General features: G+C 41.0%; 1 protein-coding gene across 1 annotated transcript in view; it reads right to left on the reverse strand.

The window, feature by feature from the left end:
• Positions 1-2,322: 2,322 nt before the first annotated feature.
• The window catches only part of LOC132886779 (tetratricopeptide repeat protein 24), a 36,920-nt gene continuing 11,779 nt past the window's right edge, over positions 2,323-27,463 (reverse strand). The window contains exons 5-13 of the mRNA XM_060921840.1: positions 15,222-15,350; positions 14,954-15,082; positions 14,431-14,540; positions 14,263-14,321; positions 14,027-14,112; positions 11,148-11,265; positions 2,696-2,772; positions 2,519-2,567; positions 2,323-2,431 (exon numbers count right to left, since the gene is read on the reverse strand). Coding sequence (XP_060777823.1) covers positions 2,323-2,431; positions 2,519-2,567; positions 2,696-2,772; positions 11,148-11,265; positions 14,027-14,112; positions 14,263-14,321; positions 14,431-14,540; positions 14,954-15,082; positions 15,222-15,350 — 866 coding nt within the window. The remainder of the gene's footprint in view (positions 2,432-2,518; positions 2,568-2,695; positions 2,773-11,147; positions 11,266-14,026; positions 14,113-14,262; positions 14,322-14,430; positions 14,541-14,953; positions 15,083-15,221; positions 15,351-27,463) is intronic.

A 27,463-nucleotide genomic window follows, 5' to 3' on the forward strand; every position in this document is an offset into this window, starting at 1 on the left:
TTTAAAAAAAAAAAAAAACGACTGTAAGTAAACTGTGCCTTACTTTATCATATCACCTTGCAATTTTTTGATAGTCTGTTCAAAGTAATGTCGTAGTGAAAGTAAAATCGTACGGAGTAGAGAAGCCTTTCTGGTAGCCTCCTTCTTTCGGTGGCAGCCTGTAGATACAGTGCTCAGAAGGCAGTTTTAATGTTTAATCTGGCGTTCCCTGCCATAATTTCAGCGAGCATATTGTTTCATAAGGAAACTTTGCGAAGAGTTGTTGACTGACTGCCACTCATGCAACACACAGGCATAGTTAGAAAGTCAGGATGCACTGGTTTACACTTTACACACACGTAGCCCAGCCTCTCGCTATGTTTAACAGTTGGAACTTAGCGGTTTTAAAACTAGTTTTGCAGTTTTGCAATTTCTGTGCGTGATGATAATGTGTAAACTTTGGATTTCCATAGGCTATGTTAAAATGTTATCATTGTCCTGGCCTGCAGGTAGTTCCTGGTGATGGCAGTGAGGGAGGTGAAAATAACATGTATATACACTACCGTTCAAAAGTTTGGGGTCACCCAGACAATTGTGTGTTTTCCATGAAAAGTCACACTTTTATTTCCCACCATAAGTTGTAAAATGAATAGAAAATATAGTCAAGACATTTTTCTGGCCATTTTGAGCATTTAATCGACCCCACAAATGTGATGCTCCAGAAACTCAATCTGCTCAAAGGAAGGTCAGTTTTATAGCTTCTCTAAAGAGCTCAACTGTTTTCAGCTGTGCTAACATGATTGTACAAGGGTTTTCTAATCATCCATTAGCCTTCTGAGGCAATGAGCAAACACATTGTACCATTAGAACACTGGAGTGAGAGTTGCTGGAAATGGGCCTCTATACACCTATGGAGATATTGCACCAAAAACCAGACATTTGCAGCTAGAATAGTCATTTACCACATTAGCAATGTATAGAGTGGATTTCTGATTAGTTTAAAGTGATCTTCATTGAAAAGGACAGTGCTTTTCTTTCAAAAATAAGGACATTTCAAAGTGACCCCAAACTTTTGAACGGTAGTGTACACACACACACACATATATACACAAAATGGAATCATTTGCTGACAGCTCAGTCCCCCCCAGTTCAAAAATCCTATCTGCGCCCCTGGACCTAACCCCTTGACTGCCTGGTAAGCTAGCACCAACGTCTTAAATTTGATGTGAGCTGCGACAGGCAGCCAGTGAAGGGCAGAGAGCAGAGGGGTAGCATGGGAGGAATGAGGGAGGTTGCAGACCAGGCACCGTTCTGGATGAGCTATAGGGATCTGGTGGCAGATGCTAGAAGGCCAGCGAGGAGAGAGTCGCAGTAGTCCAAGCAGGAGAGGATCAGTACTTAGACCAGGAGTTGAATAGAGTTGGAGATAATGCATCATGTCACAAGGCAAAAGATGTCTCAAACTGGTTTCACTGAGAGTAAAGGGAGGTCCTACCCGGTATTAGTATAGTGTTCCTAATAAAGAGTTCTGTGAGTGTATGTTTGTTCTTTAAAATGTAGGTTTCCTTACTGATTACACATATACTGACATCAAAGTCAAAGTCCCTCCGTGCCAGGACCTGGTCTTCCCAGGCAGTCTCCCGTCCCAGTACTAACCAGGCCCTTAAGGCATACTGGGCGGTGCTGATCTCGGTTTCTATAGCTCCCGGCCTCTCACCTACTACATACCTAGGATTACAGTCGGGGGTCAATCCTCTGATAACCACAAGAGTTTGAGTCCCTACTTGCATCTGTATTATGGTGTGCCTTGCCAGATGGCAGCCTATACTGTTAAAAGTATAACGTTAACACTATAATTTATTTTAGATTCCCTTAGTATCTTAATGCTGTATTGTCACAGTCTGAAAAAGCTGGCACATTAACACTCTGACTTCAGCAAACTAAAATAAGAACAATTTCACACAATATCAATATCAGTCTTGGAGGCAGTGCTGTATTCAGTAATCCAGTGGTAGTATTTCAAGTCCTATCTAGGGCAAATTTTCATCACAGAAATGTGATTGGAAATGCTGTATAATCCATAAGTGAAGAAGAAAATGGATGCTGCGACAAGGAGAGCAGGACAATCAGCAGATCATTTGAGATTATGCACACTGTTTCAAGATTAGATTTGAATATGGCATCAGTAGATTTAATCAATATTTATAACAGGACATGTGTCCTGTGTCCTTTTTGCTCCAGGTCTCCCAGAAAGAATGTAGTTCACGTTTCATCTGAAAATGAAACTGAAGCTGTTATTATGAAATCCCTGGGAGAGGAAAGGCAGATGTGACCTGGCTGTGGTCACATGACTGTGCAGAATCTGGATTTGGTCCTTTGTGTGGATGTGGATTCCTCACTGTGAAGATGTGCTGGAGGTAAGTCCTCAGTGCTCTCTTCCAATGGGGGCATACTAAAAATGGACAAAGTCCACCATCAGTCAGATTTCACTATCAACATCTGGTTAGACAATTATAATAACTGAACTGGAGTCTCATACCTACTTAATTCCAGTGGGGTCTGTTTGGAGGTTTCACACATGGCTTCATCTGTGGTAAAATATACATTGCTTCACACAGTGTAATCAGTGCAAAGTTAAAAAAAAAAACTCCAAATTTTAAGTATCATCTTATGAACGAGCAGCTCTTAATAGACATTCGAGTCTGCATATACCTACCCTGCTGCACGATCAAATGGGAGTCTGTAGAATTCTGACATTCAAGACGAGGTTTCTCGTATGTGTTATTCAGATTCCTGCCATGAAAAATCATTTACATTTTAAAATCAGTATGAGACCTTATTAAATTGCACATTAAGTAAAAACTAAAATTGGTATTCTACGGGAGCAGCACAGAAAGAGAGGTGGGTTGATAAAACGCCGAGAAATATAATGCCTATGGGACGTCACTACATTCTGTGCAGCTTTCCATCAAAGGAGAGCCTCTGTCCTTATGGAAAAATTGCTGCCCCAAAGGGAAATTTCCTTCTCTTCAGTTTTATTTAAAAGTCACATGTGGAGCTTAGCATTGTGTGTAAAAACTCAGGCTGAGTTTGAGTAGTTACTGTATATTGTATGCCAGTAAAATGATGAGAAATACCATGTTTCCCCAAATGTAGACACATTTGTACCTTTCCTGTGAGGTTTGCGTACTGTTACCTCGACCGCAACGGAGTAAACGGGGCGAGGTATTGTAATCAGCGAGGTTTGTTTTTACTTGCGAAAATCGGAGATTTTTGCAAGTACAGTATGTTGATCTGTCCATTTGTTTGTTGGTGCTCTAGCGTCATCATTTCTTGACCAATCTTCACCAAAATGCACAGGACAACTCACTAGGGTCACACAAAGACATCTTTAGTTTTTGGTGGGTCAAGGTCAAAGGTCAAGGTCAAATCTTGTAAAAACACCTAATCGGCCATTTCTTTGTGATTTTCGCAAGTATCGTGCTCTGCACGACTTTTCATTTTTATTTGCGTGTCTGTCTGTTAACAATCTAGCGTCTAGACAGTTGCACCGATTGACTTCAAATTTTCTTGGTAGGTAGGCAATGGTCCATAGAGTCTCGTCTCATCTCATGTCATTATCTGTAGCCGCTTTATCCTGTTCTACAGGGTCGCAGGCAAGCTGGAGCCTATCCCAGCTGACTACGGGCGAAAGGCGGGGTACACCCTGGACAAGTCGCCAGGTCATCACAGGGCTGACACATAGACACAGACAACCATTCACACTCACATTCACACCTACGGTCAATTTAGAGTCACCAGTTAACCTAACCTGCATGTCTTTGGACTGTGGGGGAAACCAGAGCACCCCGAGGAAACCCACGCGGACACGGGGAGAACATGCAAACTCCACACAGAAAGGCCCTCGCCGGCCCCGGGGCTCGAACCCGGACCTTCTTGCTGTGAGGCGACAGCGCTAACCACTACACCACCGTGCCGCCCCGGTCCGTAGAGTGTATGATTAAATTTTGGGGGTAATCGGTCAAAGTCAACGGAAAGGTCAACCTTTCGGTCAAAATAACATTTTCCATGATAACTCAAAAACGGTTGCCGATAGACAGGTGTTTACTATTATGAGCATATAGGAACTCCCATATGGCCTTTCATTCAGCACCATGATCTTTGACCTTGAGTGACCTTGATAGGTCAAACTCAAGGTCACAGATTTTCAGAGGGATGTAACTTGAAACGGTTGATCGTAGACAGATGTTTACTGTTATCAATGGAATGACTTTGAAATGTCAAACTCAAGGTGTAGTGAAAGTTCATTATGTCTAACTATTATAACTATTCTTTAAGTTCGTTTCTTAAGACACGTATTTTTTAGGATGTTACCTTGTTTGTTGACAGTTTCGGCAAACACTTCTGCCTTCTTCAAAACAGTCACCAGATGTCGAGTGGTGACGTGCCTTATCAGGTGATGTACTCTATGGAGGCATGAACGTCCCGCCCAATTTGACAGCTAGTCCACGCCTCCTGCTGTCAGGTCGCTGCCCCAGGACTGCGCTCCAGGTGTGTGACAGCACATACGCTCCCTCATCCCGGTTCATGGTCCTCTGCGCCCGCTTGCGTATCTCCACTGCCTCCAAAATCCAACGCTGGTATCTATTCTCTTCAGCGCGAATGACTCTGGCCTCTTCCCAATTCATAATATGATTTTGCCGTTTGCAGTGATCTGAAATGGCTGATATTAAGTTTTCTTGGTTTGCTTTTTCTTTTTCGGATCTTGTGAGTCTTTTTGTTGTTTCTTTTTCACATTCTAATTGGTGTTCTTTCCTGCGAGTGTGGAAGCATCTGCCCGTTTCACCAATATAGACTTTATTGCATGAGCGGCAAGGGATTTCATATATGATGTTGCATTTATTGTCCAGTTGTATTTTGTCTTTGGGGTGAAAAATGTGAATGTGAAATAGAATGAGGGAGCGTACACGCTGTCACACACCTGGAGCGCAGTCCTGGGGCAGCGACCTGACAGCAGGAGGCGTGGACTACCTGTCAAATTGGGCGGGACGTTCACGCCTCCATAGAGTACATCAGCTGATAAGGCACGTCACCACTCGACATCTGGTGACTGTTTTGAAGAACGCGGAAGTGTTCGCCGAAACTGTCAACAAACAAGGTAACATCCTAAAAAATACGTGTCTTAAGAAACGAACTTAAAAAATAGTCAAACTCAAGGTCATGGATTTTCATAGGACTATAACCTGACAGCTGATGATTGAGAAATATTACCATTATCAACATATAGGTATAAAATAAGTGCTGCCAGACGAGGTTTGTTTTTTGCCTGGCAACACTTGTTCAAAGATGTACTGGATTCAATAAATGCCCAACTGTACAGAAAGTTCTCAAATGTTATTGGAGGTACACATGTTGTTAAAGCCTCATGTCACTTTGAATAACACATCTGTGCTAATAGCTGTTCACTGTTGTAGTTACAGGAGAATAAACAGAAATGTTTGGAAAATAGTACATGAAAGCACTATTGAATGACCAGCCAACTAGAATGCATCATTTCCTGTTGTACTCACTGACACAGAATTTTTCTCCATATGGACAGAACTCAGATGGCTGCATTAATGCACATGTATTCATAAACTGTTCCTAAACATGCACATGTGACCCACAAAATAAACTCTCATTCATCAAAGATACATAAAATTAAGTAAAAACTTGATCATATGGAATGACATACAACAAATCTGCTTTCGATTCTGGAAATGATGACTTGATCATGCTGTACAATATCAAAATGAACAGTAATTTTAGTGCAGTTGATGGAAACAAGTCCCTTCCACTCACTAGTCCCTTATTTACATGTCAGATTTATACAGAATACCCAAATCTTCTCATATCCTTGACTTGCAAGTGATGTCAAAGCAAAATAGAAACCTGGATGTCGGTCATGTTGGTGGAGATACAAACGCGGGGTTAAGCGACATTCCATACAAAACGCAACTCTCTGTTTTTCCACTGCTTTAAGCATTCTTTTAGCTATGCCATATCTTTGTGCGGTATATGGTCGTGGTCGGACGGCACGGTGGTTAGCACTGTCGCCTCACAGCAAGAAGGTCCTGGGTTCGAGCCCAGCAGCTGGCGAGGGCCTTTCTGCATGGAGTTTGCATGTTCTCCCGTGTCTATGTGGATTTCCTCTGGGTGCTCCGGTTTCCCCTACAGTCCAAAGACATGCTGGTTAGGCTAATTGGTGGCTCTAAATTGACCGTAGGTGTGAATGGTTGTTTGTCTCTATGTGTCAGCCCTGCAATAACCTGGCGACTTGTCCAGGGTGTTGCCTGCCTCTCGCCCATAGTCAGCTGGGACAGGCTCCAGCTTGCCTGTGACCCTGTAGAACAGGACAAGCAGCTACAGATAATGGATGGTTGTGGTCACAACAGAACTCGTGACCGTGGCACGTTCTGATTTTTTAGAATTCCGTTCGTGATTCCGAAAGAGGAAACTCTGAGGCTTAGTACGGAGAGGAGACGAAGGGATCAGGACATTTCATCCAATAGTTAAGACATTCTGTCCAAAGCCTTTTTCAGATGCGCTATCAATTATTTTATATTTCAGGTATTCCTCGTGAATGAAAGCCCCGCGAGAGTGCTGCAAGAGTGCCTAAAGATTTAACATGATCCAGCCAGCTTTAAAAATTAATAACTCGGCCAATGGAGCTCTCAGCAAAGCCAAATTTGACAGGCACCTCCCTCTAAGCCTCGAAAGAGCATGGTCTCGGGTTGGTAGGACCGTGCCTTGGCCCGGGATTCACAAACGAAGCCCCCGTGAGAGCATTGCTTGGCGCCTAAAGCTCTAACATGATCCATACTATGGCACTAATTTGCTTTACAAAAATGTGTTTTGCTTCGGTCAAATTCCATTGAGAATTCCTCCTTTTTTTTTTTTTTTAGAACAAACAAATACCTGAAATATAAAACAACCGATAGTGCATATGAAAAGGGCTTTGGACGAAATAGCCTGTATTTGTACTTGATGTACTATTTGTACTAGAAGCATCTTATCTTCAGGAAAGCCTGACTTTTTTTTAAATAATATGGGTCAAAACCACACACATCTATCTTCGCTCGATTGTTTAAATCGTGGCAATACTGAGAAAATTCAGCATTGTTTACAGACACGCTTTCAGCAGCAACCATCCTAGTTGCTTTGTATATCCACCATCATGGCGGATGCTCATGACGTAGCACATTTTGATCACATGGTTGCAAGTCATCTATACAGTACTGTGCAAAAGTCTTAAGCACCTTATCTTTTCCATACAAACTTTGTTATAGATTTTTATTTGATGACTTCTACATTATCGAGTCAGTACAAAACATTTTAGAGTCCAAACGTTCGTTTTCCAGCACAAAATTAAATGTTACAGAAAAAAAGTTTGTATCTGAGCAGCATATTACACAAGGGTGCACTTTTCAGATTAAAAAAGAAAACATAAGGCTGCTGGGTTTTGGTGCAAAATGAAGAAGCGAGCGTGACAGTCAAAGTGTCCAGAAGAACTGTGGCTGGTTCTGGAAGATGCTCAGTAAAACCTACAGCTCATTTCCTTACCAAACTGCACTCACTGTACCTCAGACTACCATTTTTTCAAAGCAAAGGGTCGTCTCACACCAAATATTGACTTTGTTTCATTTATTATGGCTTACTGCCGTTTATGGTATTTTTTTTTCATGTTAAAACATTTAATTTCATTATTTTTGAAGCCATTTTTGTTCTACAGCATTTCTTTACATGTGCCTAAGACTTTTGCACACTACTGTAGACCTAATTTAAATGAAACACATTATGTCGCACTAATACAGGGTGTTTCAAAAAAATTTGATGATATTTCACAACCTACTAACTTTGCCAATTCTCGTTCAACTGACCTCAAATTTTAACAGCATGTGTGGAAACAGGTCAAAGTTTTATATTTAAAGCATATACCCAGAGCAATGGCCTCACTTTTGTTTATAAATGCCTTGAGACCTCAAGAATGGCACAGGAATAGTTTTAAGCATTAACAATAAATCTAATATAGTAATTTTTACGATTAAAGTGATTCATATAGGTAGCGGTGTGAGTGAATGACCTTGACGTCCGTAACATCACAGCAGGAAGTCTATCGGTCTCGTCGCCATTTCCGCTATACTAAAACACAGAGCTGACTGCAACTCTGATCCTCCATTTTGAGCTAATTTATCGCCATGCCACGTAGATGTGTTTTTGGCCAGTGCAGCAACACGACAGAAGGTGGATTTATGTTGCATTCATGGCCCAAGAATGTTCAAACTGCAAAGATTTGGACGGGTTTTGCAAGTAGTTCACGGGCCCATTGGGCAGCTATGAAGTGGTCTCTCCTCTGCTCTGCACATTTTATTGAAGCCTCGTACGAGACCTCTGATCTGTTGAGGAGCGTTGGCTATAAGCCTGTATTGAAAGAGGGTGCAGTACGAATAATTAAAAAAGAATAAAACAAGTATTTATTTTATTTTATTTTTTTAAAGCGAGTTCAGTTGCACCAGTCCTCCTGGAGCGTGAGCCGAGGGTTGCTGCTAAAACCTGGGACGGAACAGGACGGGACATATCGCTCGGGCAGTGACCTCCCCGCAGTTGTTGCTAAAACTGGTGACATCCCATTCCATCCTGGGTTTTAGTAATTGCCTGAGCCGAGCAGTAATGGCAGAATACACAGTATGGAGAGAATGAATGGAGCAGCCGTCTTATTTCTAAACTGGATATTGCTGCCATCTCGCCCTTACGTGGAAGAAGCAAATGAATGGAGAACTGAATGAACAACTGAAAGTCAGATTGTTTCAAAACAATCGGCCACAAGATCGGCCTTCAAGAAGCGAGAACACAGACGGGTAAGCTCCGACTCTCATTTGGATACAAACAACAACAAAAACAACACGTTGTTTACCTGCATTTAGATTAATACATGTAACTTGTATTACGTGTTTAAGTTACCGGTATAAGATTATTTAATTTGCCTCAGAATGTGATTGTCTCAGTTCATCTGATTATTTAATTAGCCTTTTACATTTTATCAGTGAAAATGCATGCATGTACATGTACGTTGCATAAGTTATAAAACCTATCCTGTTTTAATGAGAGTCAACCCACAATCAATGAAGTCAAATCAGTCTTAGTTGAGCAAGTCGGTAACGGGATTTCTTACTTCATCTCATCTCATCTCATCATCTCTAGCCGCTTTATCCTTCTACAGGGTCGCAGGCAAGCTGGAGCCTATCCCAGCTGACTACGGGCGAAAGGCGGGGTACACCCTGGACAAGTCGCCAGGTCATCACAGGGCTGACACATAGACACAGACAACCATTCACACTCACATTCACACCTACGGTCAATTTAGAGTCACCAGTTAACCTAACCTGCATGTCTTTGGACTGTGGGGGAAACCGGAGCACCCGGAGGAAACCCACGCGGACACGGGGAGAACATGCAAACTCCACACAGAAAGGCCCTCGCCGGCCCCGGGGCTCGAACCCAGGACCTTCTTGCTGTGAGGCGACAGCGCTAACCACTACACCACCGTGCCGCCCCGGATTTCTTACTTTCACCACAAATTTTTATTTATATGACTTTGGTCTACAGCTGTCAAAGGCCTCGGCCTTAAAACCAGTTACCGCTGTGACGTCACGCACTCAGGGCTGGCTGGCTCAGCGGGGCAGCTCGAATGCCAACTTTGTGGTCGATTTTAACTCTCAAAAATATATATTTTTGATTCCCATTTATGCAGCATACAAGAGTCAAGGATGGAGATACTATCCACTCAGAAATGTATTTAAAAATAAAGGTTCTGCGTATCTGCTTTAAGGTTTTTTGTTTTTGTTTTGCAGTATGTTTGGCAGGAGCTGGACTACTGACTTGACGTGTGCCGTGTCTCAGGCGACACGAATATTGAAAATTTACAAAATCATTCATGGAATCCACATACCTTTGACTTTCTCATTCAAAGTTTGAGGAACAAATCTTATATTGCTCAACATTAAGCCTGTTCAGTTTAATTTGCCTAGACTATCTAGTTTCTGGGATATTTACATCTCACATAATATATCAAATTTTTTGAAACACCTTGTATGTGTATGCAGGTTTTTCTGAAGGTGAGCCAAGAAAAGTTTTGAGGAAAAGTGAATCTGAGTTTGTCCAAGTTTACGGAAAACAAACATGATCTTTTGGAATCCTCAAATGAAAACTTGACAAAATCTAAAATAAAATCAACTGTTTCAATTGAGGAATGCTGGCAGCTTTTGAAATCCTTTGACTGTGGCAAAATTATTTATAGGAAGTCAGTACATAAAAATGTATAAAGATTTATGGAGGTTTGCTGCTTTCATAAAACTGAAGCATTTTCCACCTGCAGGTAGTTATATGAACTCGATTTATAGCTAGGTCAGAATAGATCAGGTTTAATTAATGCTTCATTGAAAAATATATAGATAAGCAAAGTTTCTATCCTGAATGAACCAACAAATCCTTATTTTGTATAAGCAAAATGCTGAAAGAAATTAATCGAACACTTAAAAGCAATCAAAAATCATTTAAAACTAAAATCATGTTCAGCATGTTGACATAACTGGAATTAAGTCACCATAGTCTTATAAAATACACGTTTTACTTTTGCACTATTGAAAAAAAAAACAATTGCTGGAGAAATCTTTACTTAAATAATTACGTGATTGCAGCAGTCAGTAAAGGTCAAAAGCAAATGGAAATCAATTGTGACTTTTGCTAACTCAATACACCCTGCGTGGGATGTTAGTCCATTGCACTTGCACACATATTCACTCACTCATTCACAGCTAGTTGTAATTTAAAGCAGCCAAGCACCTACTGGCAGGTTTTGGGGAGATGGGAGGAAACCGAATATAGAGTTTAGTGTCAATTGTCAATCAAAACTGTTACTTTTCATTCAGTCACTGCTCCAATTAATCTGACTGCCAAGAGGCTTACTTAGCACCAAGTTAGCACCAGAAGGTCAATAACATGCCTGGACAGTTAAGCAAAAAATAATTAAAATAATAAAACGACAGGTCTCGACTACCAAAACGATGGGAAATGAGTAGACGATCCCTAGCAGTCTATAAGAACATATCAAGTTCAGAGTATATATCTACCTATTGGCTTCTGGTAGTGCATTCGTGCAGTCAGGACGCTCTGTTTGTGTTGCTTTTGATGTTATTATCACGTCACCATGAAGTTTCCTCTGTCCACATGTTTCTGTAGGTCTCCATTCTGTGAAGTGAAATATAGCAGAAATGTAGCGCTGTACCAAAGTCCTTATGGTAAAGTCTGTGTTATCAACTTAAAGTGCCATTCCACCATTGGATGTATTTTTTTGGCATAAAATACAATATATTTTATGACAACATGACTAGACAGAGAAATCTTTTAGCTTCAAAATGATATATCAAACATAATTTTTTGACAACGACAAGTATATTAATTTTGCGACCAAAGTCACCTACCCTTTTAATTTCCGCGCGGTAGTGAAACGTGATGTCATCGGCAGGTTCCCCTTCTTGTGTGACGTGGCACAGATTATCAGCAATGGCGGATAGAACGCGATTGTCAGCTTCGGAAAAGAAGCGAAAGAAAATAGCAAGTGATGCCCAAAGGAGACGGTCGATGGTGAATATCGGCACAGCAACCGACAAGTGGAAATCGCGTTCTATCCGCCATTGCTGATAATCTGTGCCACGTCACACGTGACGTGGTACACAAGAAGGGGAACCTGCCGATGACATCACGTTTCACTACCGCGCGGAAATTAAAAGGGTAGGTGACTTTGGTCGCAAAATTAATATACTTGTCGTTGTCAAAAAATTATGTTTGATATATAATTTTGAAGCTAAAAGATTTCTCTGTCTAGTCATGTTGTCATAAAATATATTGTATTTTATGCCAAAGAATACATCCAGTGGTGGAATGGCACTTTAACAACCATCTTAACAATGCTCCTGGACAGTTACTGTGTTTGCAGAAATGGAAGAACAGGCTGCTGTCTACATTAATGAGGATGGAACCATAATCCAGAAATAGATTGACAAGATGACATTTCAAACATGGATTTCAAATGGCTGTTAAAGTCAGACATAAATTGCATAAGCAGTGCGTCATGTTTTTTTGGCTCTGATATAAAAAAATATACTTTTTTTAGGTTACTCCAGATACTGCACATTCATATTTCTCTATAACTGACAGAACAAAGTGTCCTATACATCAGCATCAGTGTAAGATTCCAACCAATCACTAGCATCTTTAACAGGAAAAATGACTGGATCTTTATATTAAAAAGGTAGTACTTGTTTATAGGTTGTGTTCAGTCACGTGACTTTTGCTCGCGAGTTTACTTCCGGTGAATGAAGTGGTGGTCAGACAAACCGATTTGGCTGCTGTTATGCAAAGAGCTAGTGAAACCGTCTCCGACTATTTTCACAGTTTAGAGGCCAATGTATGGTCAAGGTACCTTCAGAAAGTTGCTCTTTGCAATGGGATAGATCCTTACATGCTAGTAAAGAAGGATTTTTCCTACGAGTTGGAAAATTATCCATCCGTTGAGTTCCCCAACATTTCAAACTACCTGGTGCTGTAGACATCGTTCTACACAGACAACTAGATGAAAACCTGGAAGAGTATGGAGGCGTACAACTTTTTATATGTGGTTGGGTTAAAGATCCAGGGATCAGGACACTACAAGATAAATCCTCTATCGTTTTTGCCCGGGTAATTAGCATTTTTGGCTTCTTTGTATGCGTCTTTGTAAAGTTTGCTAGCACACTACAAGTTTTAGTATCGGGTGTAAACAAACCACAGCCGCTCGATTCTCAATCCTCCCTGCTCTTCGCTTCCAGGTAAATCAACCAGTCACAAAGATCCTCAGAAACCCCTTTTAAAGATCTGGGTATTGGTGAAACAGGACTGAGAAGTTATCACGACTCACTGTAACTGCATGACCGGGTAAGCAATTTCGTGCTGTTAACTCGTGAGCTCTGCTTTTGTGTTTACGTGGATTGTCTCGATTATCTTATCTCTCTAGTTCAGTGTAGGAACCACATCTACATTATCGTCCTTTTAAAGATTGCTCAGACATCCTGATAAATAAAGGGAAAACATACGCGTTAGTTTACAATATAGCGAACACGATCAAACAGTAAACAAAAACACACCTGAGGACTTAAGCATCTCCTGAACTTGAAAACATCACGAAATAACAGAAAATGGCGAGAAAAGTGATTTTGCAAACCCAAATGAAATAAACCGGAGGAATTTACAAACCTTTCACGAAGTGATCACTGCAAACTTGAGCGTTCTTTGACTCTGCTCCCTTCTATCGCAGCGAAAGGTTCAAGAGCCACCTCTCTCATCGTCTTTTGGTAAAATCCTTTGCTCTTTCACCCTTTTTATCACTTCATGGGGAACCCGGAAAAAACTTTTATCAGTTTCATGGTTTGATCGATTCAAACAGCGCAAAACAACACAAGCGTAGGACATTTTAATGACTAGCAAGGTGCCCCAGTGATAGTAACGCTTTGTGAACAGTGAGCTTAGCTGACCACCACTTCATGTCTTGCATATTTAACGAGGCGGCTGTGACGTCGTGACGTCGGATGCTATTAAAGCCACCTTGCTGAGTCTTACATGCTGTCCTATTCATGGATTCTGTAGATATATGAAATTTCTCAAACATCTCAGAAGCATTTCACTGACATCAAGTACATTCTGGAGCATTAATTGTAAATAACTCCAAGTTAAAGACTTTTTTTTTTGCAATATTCTTCCTCTGAACCTCCTTTCAACACTGTTTGCCCTTACTCTCGTTCAGCTATAGTCTGTAATGTCACCCAGAAGAGGATGGGTTCCTTTTTTTTCAATTCCCAACAATGAAGACATCTAAATCTTCTTTCTGTACTGCTGCTTTGTGACAACACCGATTATTAAAAGCATGACGCAAATAAAAATGAATTGAATATTGAGCTGAAGTATCACATCTTACCCTTATTCTCTACCCTGTGACTGCTCGGTAGTTCTTTTCTTCTGTGTTCGGCCATTAGTTCCTCAGTGTTACTCATCTGAGCTATTCTGCATGAAAGCAATTACAGGGAACCAATGGGATATGGCAAAATTCTCTTCAGCTCTTTGCCAGAAATTGCTTAACACATGAGAAGAGTGAGTACAGAGCCATGGGATTTGGAAATAAGATACGGTATTATCAGTGTTGCACAGAATTACCGCAGGTGCTGCCTGTTCAAGTTTCTCTCCTTGATAGCTTGCCTTGCGGGGGCGCCTCTCTGTATGGGACAATACAGTGAAATACAGTATGCAAAATTTCTTCTATATTCAAATCAAATAAAACACAGTCACATACAGTATCTTAGTAAGTTAAAATCAGGAGTTTACTTGCTGAGTGGCCAATTTCATCTGTAAAGCCTCACTTAGCTTATTGACAAGGCTTTCCTGCACAGAGCTAGAAACATCCTGGAAGCAAGACAGTGATGTGTTCAGTAACACTTATGACATACTTCAAGCAGTACATATTTAATAAATCAACAACAGCAGAGGGCAAAAATGTCAAGCGCATGAGAATTTACTCAGCTCTGGTGTGTCAATCACACAAATGTGTTGAGCTCTGATAAATGTTCCCATGATAAATGTATTTTTCACTTGCGCTTATTTTGTTCTGCTTCCTGTCAAAGCTAACTCTGTGTAGTTCTTTGCTGTCATGTGCCTGAGAAGATCGCTTGAATTTATTTACTGTGTCCTTTTTGTACTGCTGGACACACAGATTTCAGCTTGCAACTCCATGCTTTTGAGGTGACTGATAACTGCCCAAATCCATCAAGCAGATGTCCAGATTGGCGAGTGCATTATTCAAAGTGGGAGTATACTTTAGCCTAATGAATAAAATGGGTTGAGATCAAACCTTTTACCTTGCACTTGGACAATACTGCTAGAGCCTGCTTATAGTAGAAAATGGCTTTGTCTGGGTCTCTCAATCTCATTTTGATTCCACCCAGACCTTCACACGCTTGCCAATGCCCTAAGGAATCATCTATAGACAGACAGACAGACAGACAGACAGACAGACAGACAGACAGACAAAGTTACTTAGGTGAAATAATTGACGTCAAACAGTTTGCCACTGCAGCATCACAGTTTGTGTGGACATATTCAGGCATTCAGGTGAGTACCGCTATCTTTGAAAGCCTGTTGAGCATGTAGGTAGCTCTCTCCTGCCTCTTCCAGTTCCCCCAGTTCACTGAGCGCGTAAGCCAGGTTACAGAAACAGCAGCCCTGAGCCCGACGGCTACCCAATGACCCTACCAAGACAGCAGCAGAAATATAATGAGCAAAATAAATAGTGGTGCCTTTGCTGTAACCTTCAGGACTATGAGTCATCTGACATGCTACACTTCATTACTGTTGTCCAATTAAACATATTCATAACATATGAGCACAAGTAAAGAACAAACAAACAAACAAACAAACAAACACTAACACATCAAGTGACTCAAGCAAAACATAAAACCCAAGTTTTATCACTCAGCTGTGAATGTTTTCATCCCCTCTGTGTAATTATCTTAAAGGAAAGGGGCAATAAAACACAGCGAGACAGATATGCTAGTATAAGCTTTTTCTCACTGTTTCCCAAGACAGAGAGATGACCTGAAGTGAAGTATTTCATATGTGCTGCTGACCACAGCATTGCAATTACAGAACAGACACTTAGAGTTAATACAGGAGAAATAACACAGACTTACAGTTGTGGTCAGAAGTTTACATACAATGACGCGAATGTCATCTTGGATATGAATGTCATGTATTTGGGCTTTCAGTAATTTCTCTGAACTGTTCTTTTTTCTGTGGCAGAATGTACAGTATACAGCTTTTTTTTAAAAAAAAACATTAGAATTTGGTGCACAAGTTTTAATTTTCTTTGGGTTTTCTGAAATCAACACAGGGTCAAAATTATACATACAAGATCAAAAATATACATACCGCACACCTAATATTTGGATAAAATGTCTCTTCGCAAGATTCGCCTTGACCAAACATTTTTTGTTTACCATGAACAAGCTTCTGGCAGAATTCTGGTTGGATATTTCACGACTCTTCACGGTAGAATTGGTAGAGTTCAATTAAATTTTTTTTTTCTTCTTGGCATGGACTCGACTTATAAGCACGGTCCATATATTTTCAATAGGGTTGAAGTCAGGGCTTGTTTTAAGCTTAATATTAGCCTGCTTTATCCTCCACAACCAGCTCTGATGTGTGTTTGAACACAGTTGTGTTCAAGTTTCTGATGGTTTATGCTGAAGAATTCTGAGGTAGTCCTCCTCCTTCATTATTCCATCCAGTTTGTGCAATGAACCAGTTCCACTGGCAGCAAAACAGCCCCAGAGCATGATGATCCTACCACCACCACCAGCTGGTACAGTGTCCCTCTGTACATGGTGGTCATACAACTCAATCTTTGTCTAATCTGACCATACAGCTGTCCTCCAGAAGGCTTTTTTCCTTTGTTCGTGTGGTCAGCTTCAAACTTTAAGCTTGAAGGTGTCAATTTTGGAGCAGGGGGTTATTTCTTGGATAGCAGCCTCTTAGTCCATGGTGATCTGAACTGTAGACGGTGATCCATCAGCTTCCAGTTCATGGTAGGACTGTGCCATGGTGGTTCCCAGGTTGTTCCTGACCATCCAAACCAGCTTCCTTTCAGCTGAGGGTGACAGTTTGGGTTTTCTTGAAGCAAAGTGGCTTGGCAAAGTGACTACACCTCACAATAACTTGCATACAATTGTTTGAACTGATCTTGGAATTTGCAGTTGTTTAGAAATGGCTCCAAGAGCCATTCTGGAGTTGTGCATATCTGTGATCCTCTTTCTCAGATCTGCACTGAGCTCCTTGGACTTTCCCATTTTACTGTGTGTTGGTCAATCCAATGTGTGCTGTAAGCAAACCCTTTTTATGAAGGCACAAAGAAGCTACCAGCTGTAGTCAATCATAATCACTAACAGGACGTTAAGAGACCTCGACCTTGGCAAGATAAAAGACATTTTGGAAGTTTCAGTACTTCTGAATTAATAATCTAAGTGAGCGTATGTAAATTTTTGACCTTGTGTTGATTTCGGAAAACCCCCCAAAAATTAAAACTTGTGCACCAAATTCTAGTGTTTTTTTAATTAAAGATATATGCTGTACAATCATTCTGCCACAGAAAAAGAACAGTTCAAAGAAATTACTGAAAGCCCAAATATTGCCATGACATTCATATCCAAGATGACATTCGTGTCACTGTATGTAAACTTCTGACCACAACTGTACTAGAAGTGTAAATTGGTATTGACAGTGGGGCTATTTAACAATGTAGTTTAGTGACTGAAAGCATTTTTTGTGATGCATCATGCTGCCAGAATGTGACGATGTGCATAGTGGAAATGTGCAATATCAGAATTATATTAATTATGCAATTGCAGTGTTTGAACACTAGAGGTCCCAATCTGCCTATCCCAGAGAGTTAAACTATATAGAAAGCACACTGGTCATGTAATCATATTCTTTTTTGGAGAGCCTGAGGTGGGACTCATCTGCACTTCTGAAGAGACCGATAGCAAGATAGCTCCTGATTGCAATGACCAATGTACATTTAACAGTTATTCCACGAAATCGAGCTGTACATGAGCTGATAGCCGATGAGGTGCGTAACGCCGAGTCGGATACAAACCATGTATGACGAGATTGAGTGGAATAACTGTTTTATTATATTTACATTCACTGGATTTTGAGAAACAGAGCATCTTTATTTTATTTTTGCAAATCTGATAAATTAAAAAAAAAACATTATACAAAACGTCTGACAAAATCATTTCCACTTAGAATGTAAACAAACCGGTGAAATGATGGTTGCAATTTGTGAAAAATGCTATAATAATAATTCTTGAAAACTAAAATAAAAAAAAGGTATGTTCTTACCATCAAATACATTTATTCCATATTTTGTTGCTTTTTTGGGGTTTTGTTTTCAAGTAGAGTTTTTATTTCGTCCTCGGTTGGTTCAGGAACACGCGCCGCCATTTTGTTTTTCTTTACTCACAGTATATGAGCTGATAGCCTAGTAGTAGAGTAGCCAATCAGAGCACACAATTGCTCAAATCCAGTGAATGTGGATAGAATAATATACATTATACACAAACACGTCACAATGGTTAAAAAGAGCACTTCAGTACTTTCGAACAACAGCATCCTCACGCCTCTTTGATCTAGGGGGCCCAAGAATGAGGCCGTGGAAACCTGGGGCTCTATTTCTGCTATGGATCTCGATCCAAATTTTTGGGAGAATTTATTAAACGTATTTATTTATTGCTTAAGATACCGTGAACCTGTAGTACATTTTGTTTACAATATTAAACCTCATAGATTGCAGACCTGCCCAGAGTGTATCCTGCCTCTCGCCTGAAGTCAGTTGGGATTGGCTCCAGCTTCCCCCATGACCCTGATGGATAAGCGGTATAAATAATGGATGGCTATTAAACCTCTGTTCATAGCAAATTTTAATTTGAGTTTTATAGAGGCAAAAATGCATTGTTTTGCATTGTTTATAACACAGAAATAAAGGTGTAGGTAACACAGTCCGTCTTAGAACTACAACAGCCCGTCTCTTTAAGAAACTACATTTCCCATCAGCCAACTTCCACGTTGACCTACGTCACGCTGGGCGGGATCATCAACGTCACATCCTCCATGAAGGCATAAGTAACTGAGCAACACTTCCGTCTTTCTCTTTGGTGCTGTGAATATCGTCGCAAGCGGCGCGTTCTGCAGAGTTAAAGAGGCTGCTCAACTGAGCAAACCAGATAAAGACGTCTTTTCCTCAAGAATCAGAGTTTCGCGCTTTTCTTTCACCTTTGGCCACGGTAGATTCTAGAATCGTGTGATTTTAAACTCAGATTGAGCTACAACCGGTTTTTGTTTGTCTATCAGTAACGTTACCAAACTGCCGCCAAGCAGTTAATTTAAAAAGTTAGAACCGACCGGATCCTTCTAATTTTAAAGCGCTGTGCACATTGTCTGATCAGAGACTTTCTTTTCATCATGAGCGACCACGCGTCGGACCAAGAAATTCTCTGTGCTTCACGGAAGCCTTCACAACAGTGAAACTCCAAAAGTCTCGGAACATATCTCCATAATCTTGCTATAAGCAAAATACTGAAGTAAGATTGGCATTTTTGGGCAAAAGACTAGTCTTAGGAATTAGTTTTATTAAGTAGCGTGAATTTAAACTCAGGAACGGTTTAATTGTTTACACTGTAGACACGCAGCGTGTTGAATTGATGATTGTTCTATTTGTGTTGATCTCTCAATTGTTTAATAGATAGGCTGTTGCATGCTTTCCTCTTTTCCTTTCTAACACTTTAATTTCATTATTACACATATTTTGACCTCATCAAGGTTTCAGTGGATTTAGGAATGTATAAGCTAGTGAATTAGCATCCCACGCTAGCCTTTTGGTTAGGCCATAGGCCTCACAACACACACATCTTAATTAGCAACACAGAGCTAATTCCTTTGTCTCCACCACGTGGGTTAGCTACTGGCTAATCCTTTGTTCTCCTCAAATCCCACCCCCACACACGGCTAATTCTTTTGTCTCATTAGCAAGCTAGGCTAACTTTTTGTTTAGGCCACAAGGCCTACACCACGTGGACACACACACGTGGAGTTAGCTACCAGAGCTAATTCTTTTGTCTCATTAGCAAGCTAGGCTAACTTTTTGTTTAGGCCACAAGGCCTACACCACGTGGACACACACACACGTGGAGTTAGCTACCAGAGCTAATTCTTTTGTTTCCACCACGTGGACACAAACACAGCTAGCAACCAAAGCTAACTCTTTTGTTCTACTTAGAAACACGTGGTCATGGACCACACACACCTCAGATAAGATTCCAATCACTCTCACACATAACACACACACACACACTGTTTGCTGAAGATTTCAATTGCTATTATTCATTTTTTTTTATCTTTGCTATAATAAATTCAATTAATTATTGAAACTGTGTGTGTTTATTTGTTGTTCCGATATTTTTGAAGTTACTCAATCTCAAAGGATTCCAAGGTGCATATACAGTGGTGCTTGAAAGTTTGTGAACCCTTTAGAATTTTCTATATTTCTGCATAAATATGACCTAAAACATCATCAGATTTTCACACAAGTCCTAAAAGTAGATCAAGAGAACCCAGTTAAACAAATGAGACAAAAATATTATACTTGGTCATTTATTTATTGATGAAAATGATCCAATATTACATATCTGTGAGTGGCAAAAGTATGTGAACCTCTAGGATTAGCAGTTAATTTGAAGGTGAAATTAGAGTCAGGTGTTTTCAATCAATGGGATGACAATCAGGTGTGAGTGGGCACCCTGTTTTATTTAAAGAACAGGGATCTATCAAAGTCTGATCTTCACAACACGTTTGTGGAAGTGTATCATGGCACGAACAAAGGAGATTTCTGAGGACCTCAGAAAAAGCATTGTTGATGCTCATCAGGCTGGAAAAGGTTACAAAACCATCTCTAAAGAGTTTGGACTCCACCAATCTACAGTCAGACAGATTGTGTACAAATGGAGGAAATTCAAGACCATTGTTACCCTCCCAGGAGTGGTTGACCAACAAAGATCACTCCGAGAGCAAGGCATGTAATAGTTGGCGAGGTCACAAAGGACCCCAGGGTAACTTCTAAGCAACTGAAGGCCTCTCTCACATTGGCTAATGTTAATGTTCATGAGTCCACCATCAGGAGAACACTGAACAACAATGGTGTGCATGGCAGGGTTGGAAGGAGAAAGCCACTGCTCTCTAAAAAGAACATTGCTGCTCATCTGCAGTTTGCTAAAGATCATGTGGACAAGCCAGAAGTCTATTGGAAAAATGTTTTGTGGACGGATGAGACCAAAATAGAACTTTTTGGTTTAAATGAGAAGCATTATGTTTGGGGAAAGGAAAACACTGCATTCCAGCATAAGAACCTTATCCCATCTGTGAAACATGGTGGTGGTAGCATCATGGTTTGGGCCTGTTTTGCTGCATCTGGGCCAGGACAGCTTGCCATCATTGATGGAACAATGAATTCTGAATTATACCAGCGAATTCTAAAGGAAAATGTCAGGACATCTGTCCATGAACTGAATCTCAAGAGAAGGTGGGTCATGCAGCAAGACAACGACCCTAAGCACACAAGTCATTCTGCCAAAGAATGGTTAAAGAAGAATAAAAGTTCATGTTTTGGAATGGCCAATTCAAAGTCCTGACCTTAATCCAATCGAAATGTTGTGGAAGGACCTGAAGCGAGCAGTTCATGTGAGGAAACCCACCAACATCCCAGAGTTGAAGCTGTTCTGTATGGAGGAATGGGCTAAAATTCCTCCAAGCCGGTGTGCAGGACTGATCAACAGTTACCAGAAACGTTTATTTGCAGTTATTGCTGCACAAGGGGATCACACCAGATACTGAAAGCAAAGGTTCACATACTTTTGCCACTCACAGATATGTAATATTGGATCATTTTCTTCAATAAATAAATGACCAAGTATAATATTTTTGTCTCATTTGTTTAACTGGGTTCTCTTTATCTACTTTTAGGACTTGTGTGAAAATCTGATGATGTTTTAGATCATATTTATGCAGAAATATAGAAAATTCTAAAGGGTTCACAAACTTTCAAGCACCACTATAGGTTGTGTAATATGGTAAGTGATCATAATAATTTGGAATATACCATAATTTAGCTGTTTGGTAATTTATTATTAAGCACCAAAATTAATGGTATTAATAATGAGACTGATTCAATGAGACTGATTTAATGAGATTGATCACAATCATAATTGCACCTACAAAGGTCTCTCCAGTCATCATTTTTCTTCATTCAAATTTTCTTCAAATGTTCGGAGAATAAATATGGAATAGAATAGTGAATATGGTACTGTGAATCAAACAGAATTGTGACCAAAGAGTATCATTACACCCCTACTCAAAATATCTTTATTAATATATTAGATTTCTTGCTTCTCTGGGATCCATGTAAAAAAATCAATTTATCTTCTTGTAGAAATGTGTATTGTTTATGTATTTCAGTATCTCTAACATACATACAGTGCATTATAGTATGTCCAACAGAGCACCATACAATACAACTATTAGTTTTTACTCATCTCATCTCATAGGTGCAAACAAAAATAACTGTGGGAGCATTAGAGATTGGTCAGATTTCCTTCAGGAGCAGGCAGAATTGGGAATAAAAACTGTCCTGTCATGTCTACACTTAACCACTTATCCATAAAAAAGTGATAATATTCCATTAAAACAAACAAAAACCTGATCATATGACACCAACCAATCAGGGAGAGTGAAGGCAAAATACATGCTACCTCTAGAACATATGAAGCCAGCAATTGCAAGTTCTCAAACCACCGCTCATGCTGCATCATGGGGAAGCGTAACACACTCAGAGGAAAGTAATATCTGCCCTCTTATGTCCACAACTGCCTAGTGCTGCTGTATTGAAACTGACAAACTCTCGACTAATATTTTCTGTTGTGGTACACAAGAGCCACGAAAAACATCTTTTGTCGTCTCCACAATGTGCAGCTGACTGCAGAATTGGCTTCATCTAGTCTTAAATACAGTACAGTGTCTTGTAAAAGTATTCATCCCCCTTGGTGTTTGTCCTGTTTTGTCGCATTACAAGCTGGAATTAAAATGGATTTTTGGGGGGTTAGCACCATTTGATTTACACAACATGCACAACACTAGAGATGCAGATTGTTTTTTAAATTTTTTTATTGTGACACAAACAATTAATATGAAAAAAACAACAACCCAGAAATCTGGAGTGTGCATAGGTATTCACCCCCTTTCATATGAAACCCCGAAATAAGAGCTGGTCCAACCGATTCACTTCATAAGTCACATAATTAGTTGATTAAGATCCACCTGTGTGCAATCAAAGTGTCACATGATCTGTCACATGATGACTGTATACATCAACCTGTTCTGGAAGGACCCTGACTCTGCAACACTACTAAGCAAGCAACATGAAAACCAAGAAGCACTCCAAACAGGTCAGAGAAGTATAGACCAGGGTTGGATTATAAAAAATATCCCAAACTTTGAATATCCCACAGAGCACCTTTAAATCCATTAAAGCAAAACAGAAAGAATATGGCACCACTACAAACCTGAAAGAGAAGGCCGCCCACCAAAACTCACAGACCAGGCAAGGAGGGCATTAATCAGAGATGCAACAAAGACACCAAAGAGAACACTGAAGGAGCCGCAAAGATCTACAGCAGAGATGGGAGCATCTGTCCATAGGACCACTTTAAACCATACACTCCACAGAGCGGGGCTTTATGGGAGAGTGACCAGAAAAAAAGCCATTGCTTAATGGAAAAAAATAAGAAAATACGTTTGGAGTTTGCCCAACAGCATGTGGCAGATCCCCAAACACATGGAAGAAGATTCTCTGGTCAGATGAGACTAAAATTGAACTTTTTGGCCATCATGGGAAATGCCATGTGTGGTGCAAATCCAACACCCTGAGAACACCATTCCTACAGTGAAGCATGGTGGTGGCAGCATTGTACTGTGGGGATGTTTTTCATCTCCAGGGACAGGAAAGGTGGTCAGGACTGAAAGAAAGATAGATGGCACTAAACAGGGCCGCTGACAGCTTTGGCTGGGCCCGGGACAAAATGCTCTGAATGGGCCCCCCCGGGTCAACCCACACACACACCCACCTCTCTTATCCCAGTCTCTACTCACATGATTGGGGTGCTCTTGAAGGAGCAGCGATGGACGGGGGATTTCAGGCAGGGCTGGGGGCGAACATAGTATACTGTGTGTGCGTACTGTCCAGTGTGAAAAGCAGAGAAGAACACACCGCTCGAGAAACGGCAGGATATGATTGCGGGCTAATGTGAATATTCTTAGCTTCAATCAGATATATGAAACACAATGTTATTAAGCCATTGTGGTTATGAAATGATTCAATGCCCTGTGCGTTTGATATGGTGTTCAGTGTGACTTGCTCTCCCCTCGTTTGTAACATGAATTGCGTGCTGCGCGTGCCTTGGTTGGGGTTACTTTACGGGGCTGGAAAAAGTTGGCTGTGTCTTACCTGGCTCAGCTGCCCCACTGCCTTTGCTAGTACCTGCTGCATCATCCGAATCTTTTTTAAAATATTTATGCAGTGAGCCCCTGAGTCTCTTGGTTTCTTCCTCTCTTTTTCTCTTTTCTTTTCTGTGCTCCTGACTTGTGCATGTTGGCAAATGGCACGCACGCTGATTGTTGAAGCGCTATGATCGAACGATGTCGTTTTTTTCCCCTTAATCAAAGAGTCAGACCAAACCATTTTTGCATTAGGGGTGGTAGGGGGTTCTTGACGCCTTTTTCAAAGACAATAAAGGCAAAAGATCTAGAAATCATTTATTGAATGCAAATATAGCACATTTCTCCCCCAAATCAACACATTTTGAAATGAAATAAAATAATCGCAACTTCATGAGAGCCCAGTTCTGGGCCCCCCCCCCCCCCCATTCCTGGGCCCGGGACAACAAACCGGTTTGTCCCCCCCTGTCGGCGGGCCTGGCACTAAATACAGGGCAATTCTGGAGGAAAACCTGTTTGAGTCAGCCAGAGGTTTGAGACTGGGACGAAGGTTCACGGTCTAGCAGGACAATGACCCTAAACATATTGCTAAAGCTACACTGGAGTGGTTTAAAGGAAAACATTTAAATGTTTTGGAATGGCCTAGTCAAAGCCCAGACCTCAATCCAATTGAGAATCTGTGGCATAACTTGAAGATTGCTGTACACCAACGCAACCCATCTAACTTGAAGGAGTTGGAGCAGTTTTGTCTTGAGGAATGGGCAAAAATCCCGGTGGCTAGATGTGCTAAGCTAATAGAGACATACCTCAAGAGACTTGCAGCTGTAATTGCAGCAAAAGGTGGCTCTATAAAGTATTGACTTTGGGGGTGAATACAGTAAATCCTCTAATACTGGCCTGTATTCCATTACTGGCCGGGACTCTAATATTGGCCGGTCTCGCTGTCGGAGGAGGTAAATAATGGCCGGACTCTAATACAGGCCGGGGCTATAACCAACGATGTTTCTGAGATCATAGTGGCCTTACACAATCGTTCCGATCTGAAAGACAATTGTGATCAGTGGCGCCGCCAGGCGTATGGCCGTACGCACTAGGCGTACCTTGGGGAGAGAGATATTTTTTTTAATTATAATTGTTACCTGAATGCTTTGGCAATGCAACATAATTTGAGAAAGAGAGAGAGAGAGAGACGTGTGTGTGCCGGCGCATTTGTGTGCTTCAGGAGTGGGCGGGGTGTGCGTGACCAAGAAAGCTCATTGGTCAATGCAGATATACTTTTCTTGCACCACTGAGATTCTCTCCAGTTTTGAGAAACGGAGACAGACAATCGTCAGTAGTCAGAGCTTGTGCGAGAATTTATTGAGAAGCGAGTCAAAAATGAGTAAACGAACCCTGAAACAAACGAGCTTGTTTCAGACTTTTACGAAAAAGTCCAAAAGCAGTGATCCAGGGGTGTCATCTGCTTGCCAGTCCTCTCCAGTATCAGCTAGTAACACGGCACCGGCAGCTTCCACTCCTCCGCAACCGAGCAGCAGTACGCTGCAGCTGGATGCTAGCTCAGTTCCTTTGAGGGAATTGCCTTCATCTACCTCTGAGTTTGAAACTAGCCATACATCCAGTGAATTTCATATAAGAACACCTACATCTCCCCATGTCCCTTACGATCAGAAGTAGATGGTTGCTCCACCTTGCTGACAAATGAGCCATCAGATAGCTTTACTAATGAGCCACGAGTCAGCCCGCTATCACTGACATCAGATTTATCAGACATAGGGAAACTTCAACCAGATGCCTTAAAATGTGCACCGGACTCTGTAAAGCTCAATGTCCTACAGAACCGCTTCAAACCAGACAGAGGGTGGGTGGCTCCTTCTACTCTGATTTTCGGTAAACTCAGAAAAATACCCGAGGAGTTTTTCAGCGAGTCTATGTACCCCACGTTGCGCTACAGTGTGTGTCAGAGTCGTGCGTGCGGTAGTGCTGAGCAAGTTCACTAGATTCTAATCGAGGCTATAAAGAGTTTATTGTTTATTGTCGTGTGTAGTTCACATATGTTGTTCAAATATCAGCCTGTGTTCATGGAAGGCTATTGTTCAATTTCAAGTTAAAGTTCTATCGTTGTTTTGTGTATAAGCCTATAGATCGACTCTTCATAGAAACTGCAGCACGCAAGTGTTTTTTTTGGGGGGGGGTGGGGGGGGGGGATTACACCGCTAGTGCGTACCTTACAGTTCAACCCTGCAGGCGCCCCTGATTGTGATTACCGGTAGGTCTGGTGGTAACCAGGCAACCAAGCATCAACCTATTTTATAGGTTCAAATAGACACAAAATCTCGTTTTTATTCATTCCACTGGTAGTCTGTTTTGCTCAAATAGAAATAGAGGCCTGCCTCTAATTCTGGCCTCCTTCCAATAATGGCCTGGACCAAGATGCACTTGAGTGAAATAAAGGCCCCGGCCTATATTAGAGGATTTACGGTACCTATGCACACTCCAGATTTCTGTTTTTTCATCTTAATTATTGTTGTCACACAATTTAAAAACAACAACAACAACAATTTTCACCTTTAAAGTGGTAGGCATGTTGTGTAAATCAAATGGTGTTAATCCCCCCAAAATCCATTTAATTCCAGGTTATAAAGCAACAAAACAGGACAAACACCAAGGGGGATGAATAATTTTGCCAGACAGTGTATTTCCAAACTAAGAAAGTACATGCAAGGAAGCCATGGCCTAATGGTTAGAGAAGCAGCTTTGAGACCAAAAGGTTGCTGGTTTGATTCCCTGGACTAGTAGCAATGGCTGAAATGCCCTTGAGCAAGGCACCTCACCCCCAACTGCTCCCCAGGCTGCTCTGGGTATGTTGTATGTTGTGGTGGATAAGAGCGTCTACTAAATGCCTGTAATGTAATGTAGATTTTGCCTGCTTGTTATTGCCTTCTGCCTCTCTATTAATTTTTCTACCTATCCCACTTGTAGACAGCTCCAAACATCAGCGACAAATGAATGTATCAGTCAACTAGTCTATGCAACCCCAACATCACTTTTAAGACACGTGAAGAAAAAGCATGCCACAAACATGCATTTAATCAGATCACACAATCGTGACAAAAGTCATTTCAACAAAAGTGTGGGAAGAATGTGCTTTGAAAGAATTACATTAGGTAACAAAGTAGAGCAAGGGAAAATAAACTTCAAAATGGATTTTTGCAGTTAAATCACTATCGAAAAATATCATTTTAATAGATGGTTCTGACAACCCAAA

This window comes from Neoarius graeffei, chromosome 5, assembly GCF_027579695.1.
Source record: "Neoarius graeffei isolate fNeoGra1 chromosome 5, fNeoGra1.pri, whole genome shotgun sequence".
NCBI classification, from domain to species: Eukaryota; Metazoa; Chordata; class Actinopteri; order Siluriformes; family Ariidae; genus Neoarius; species Neoarius graeffei.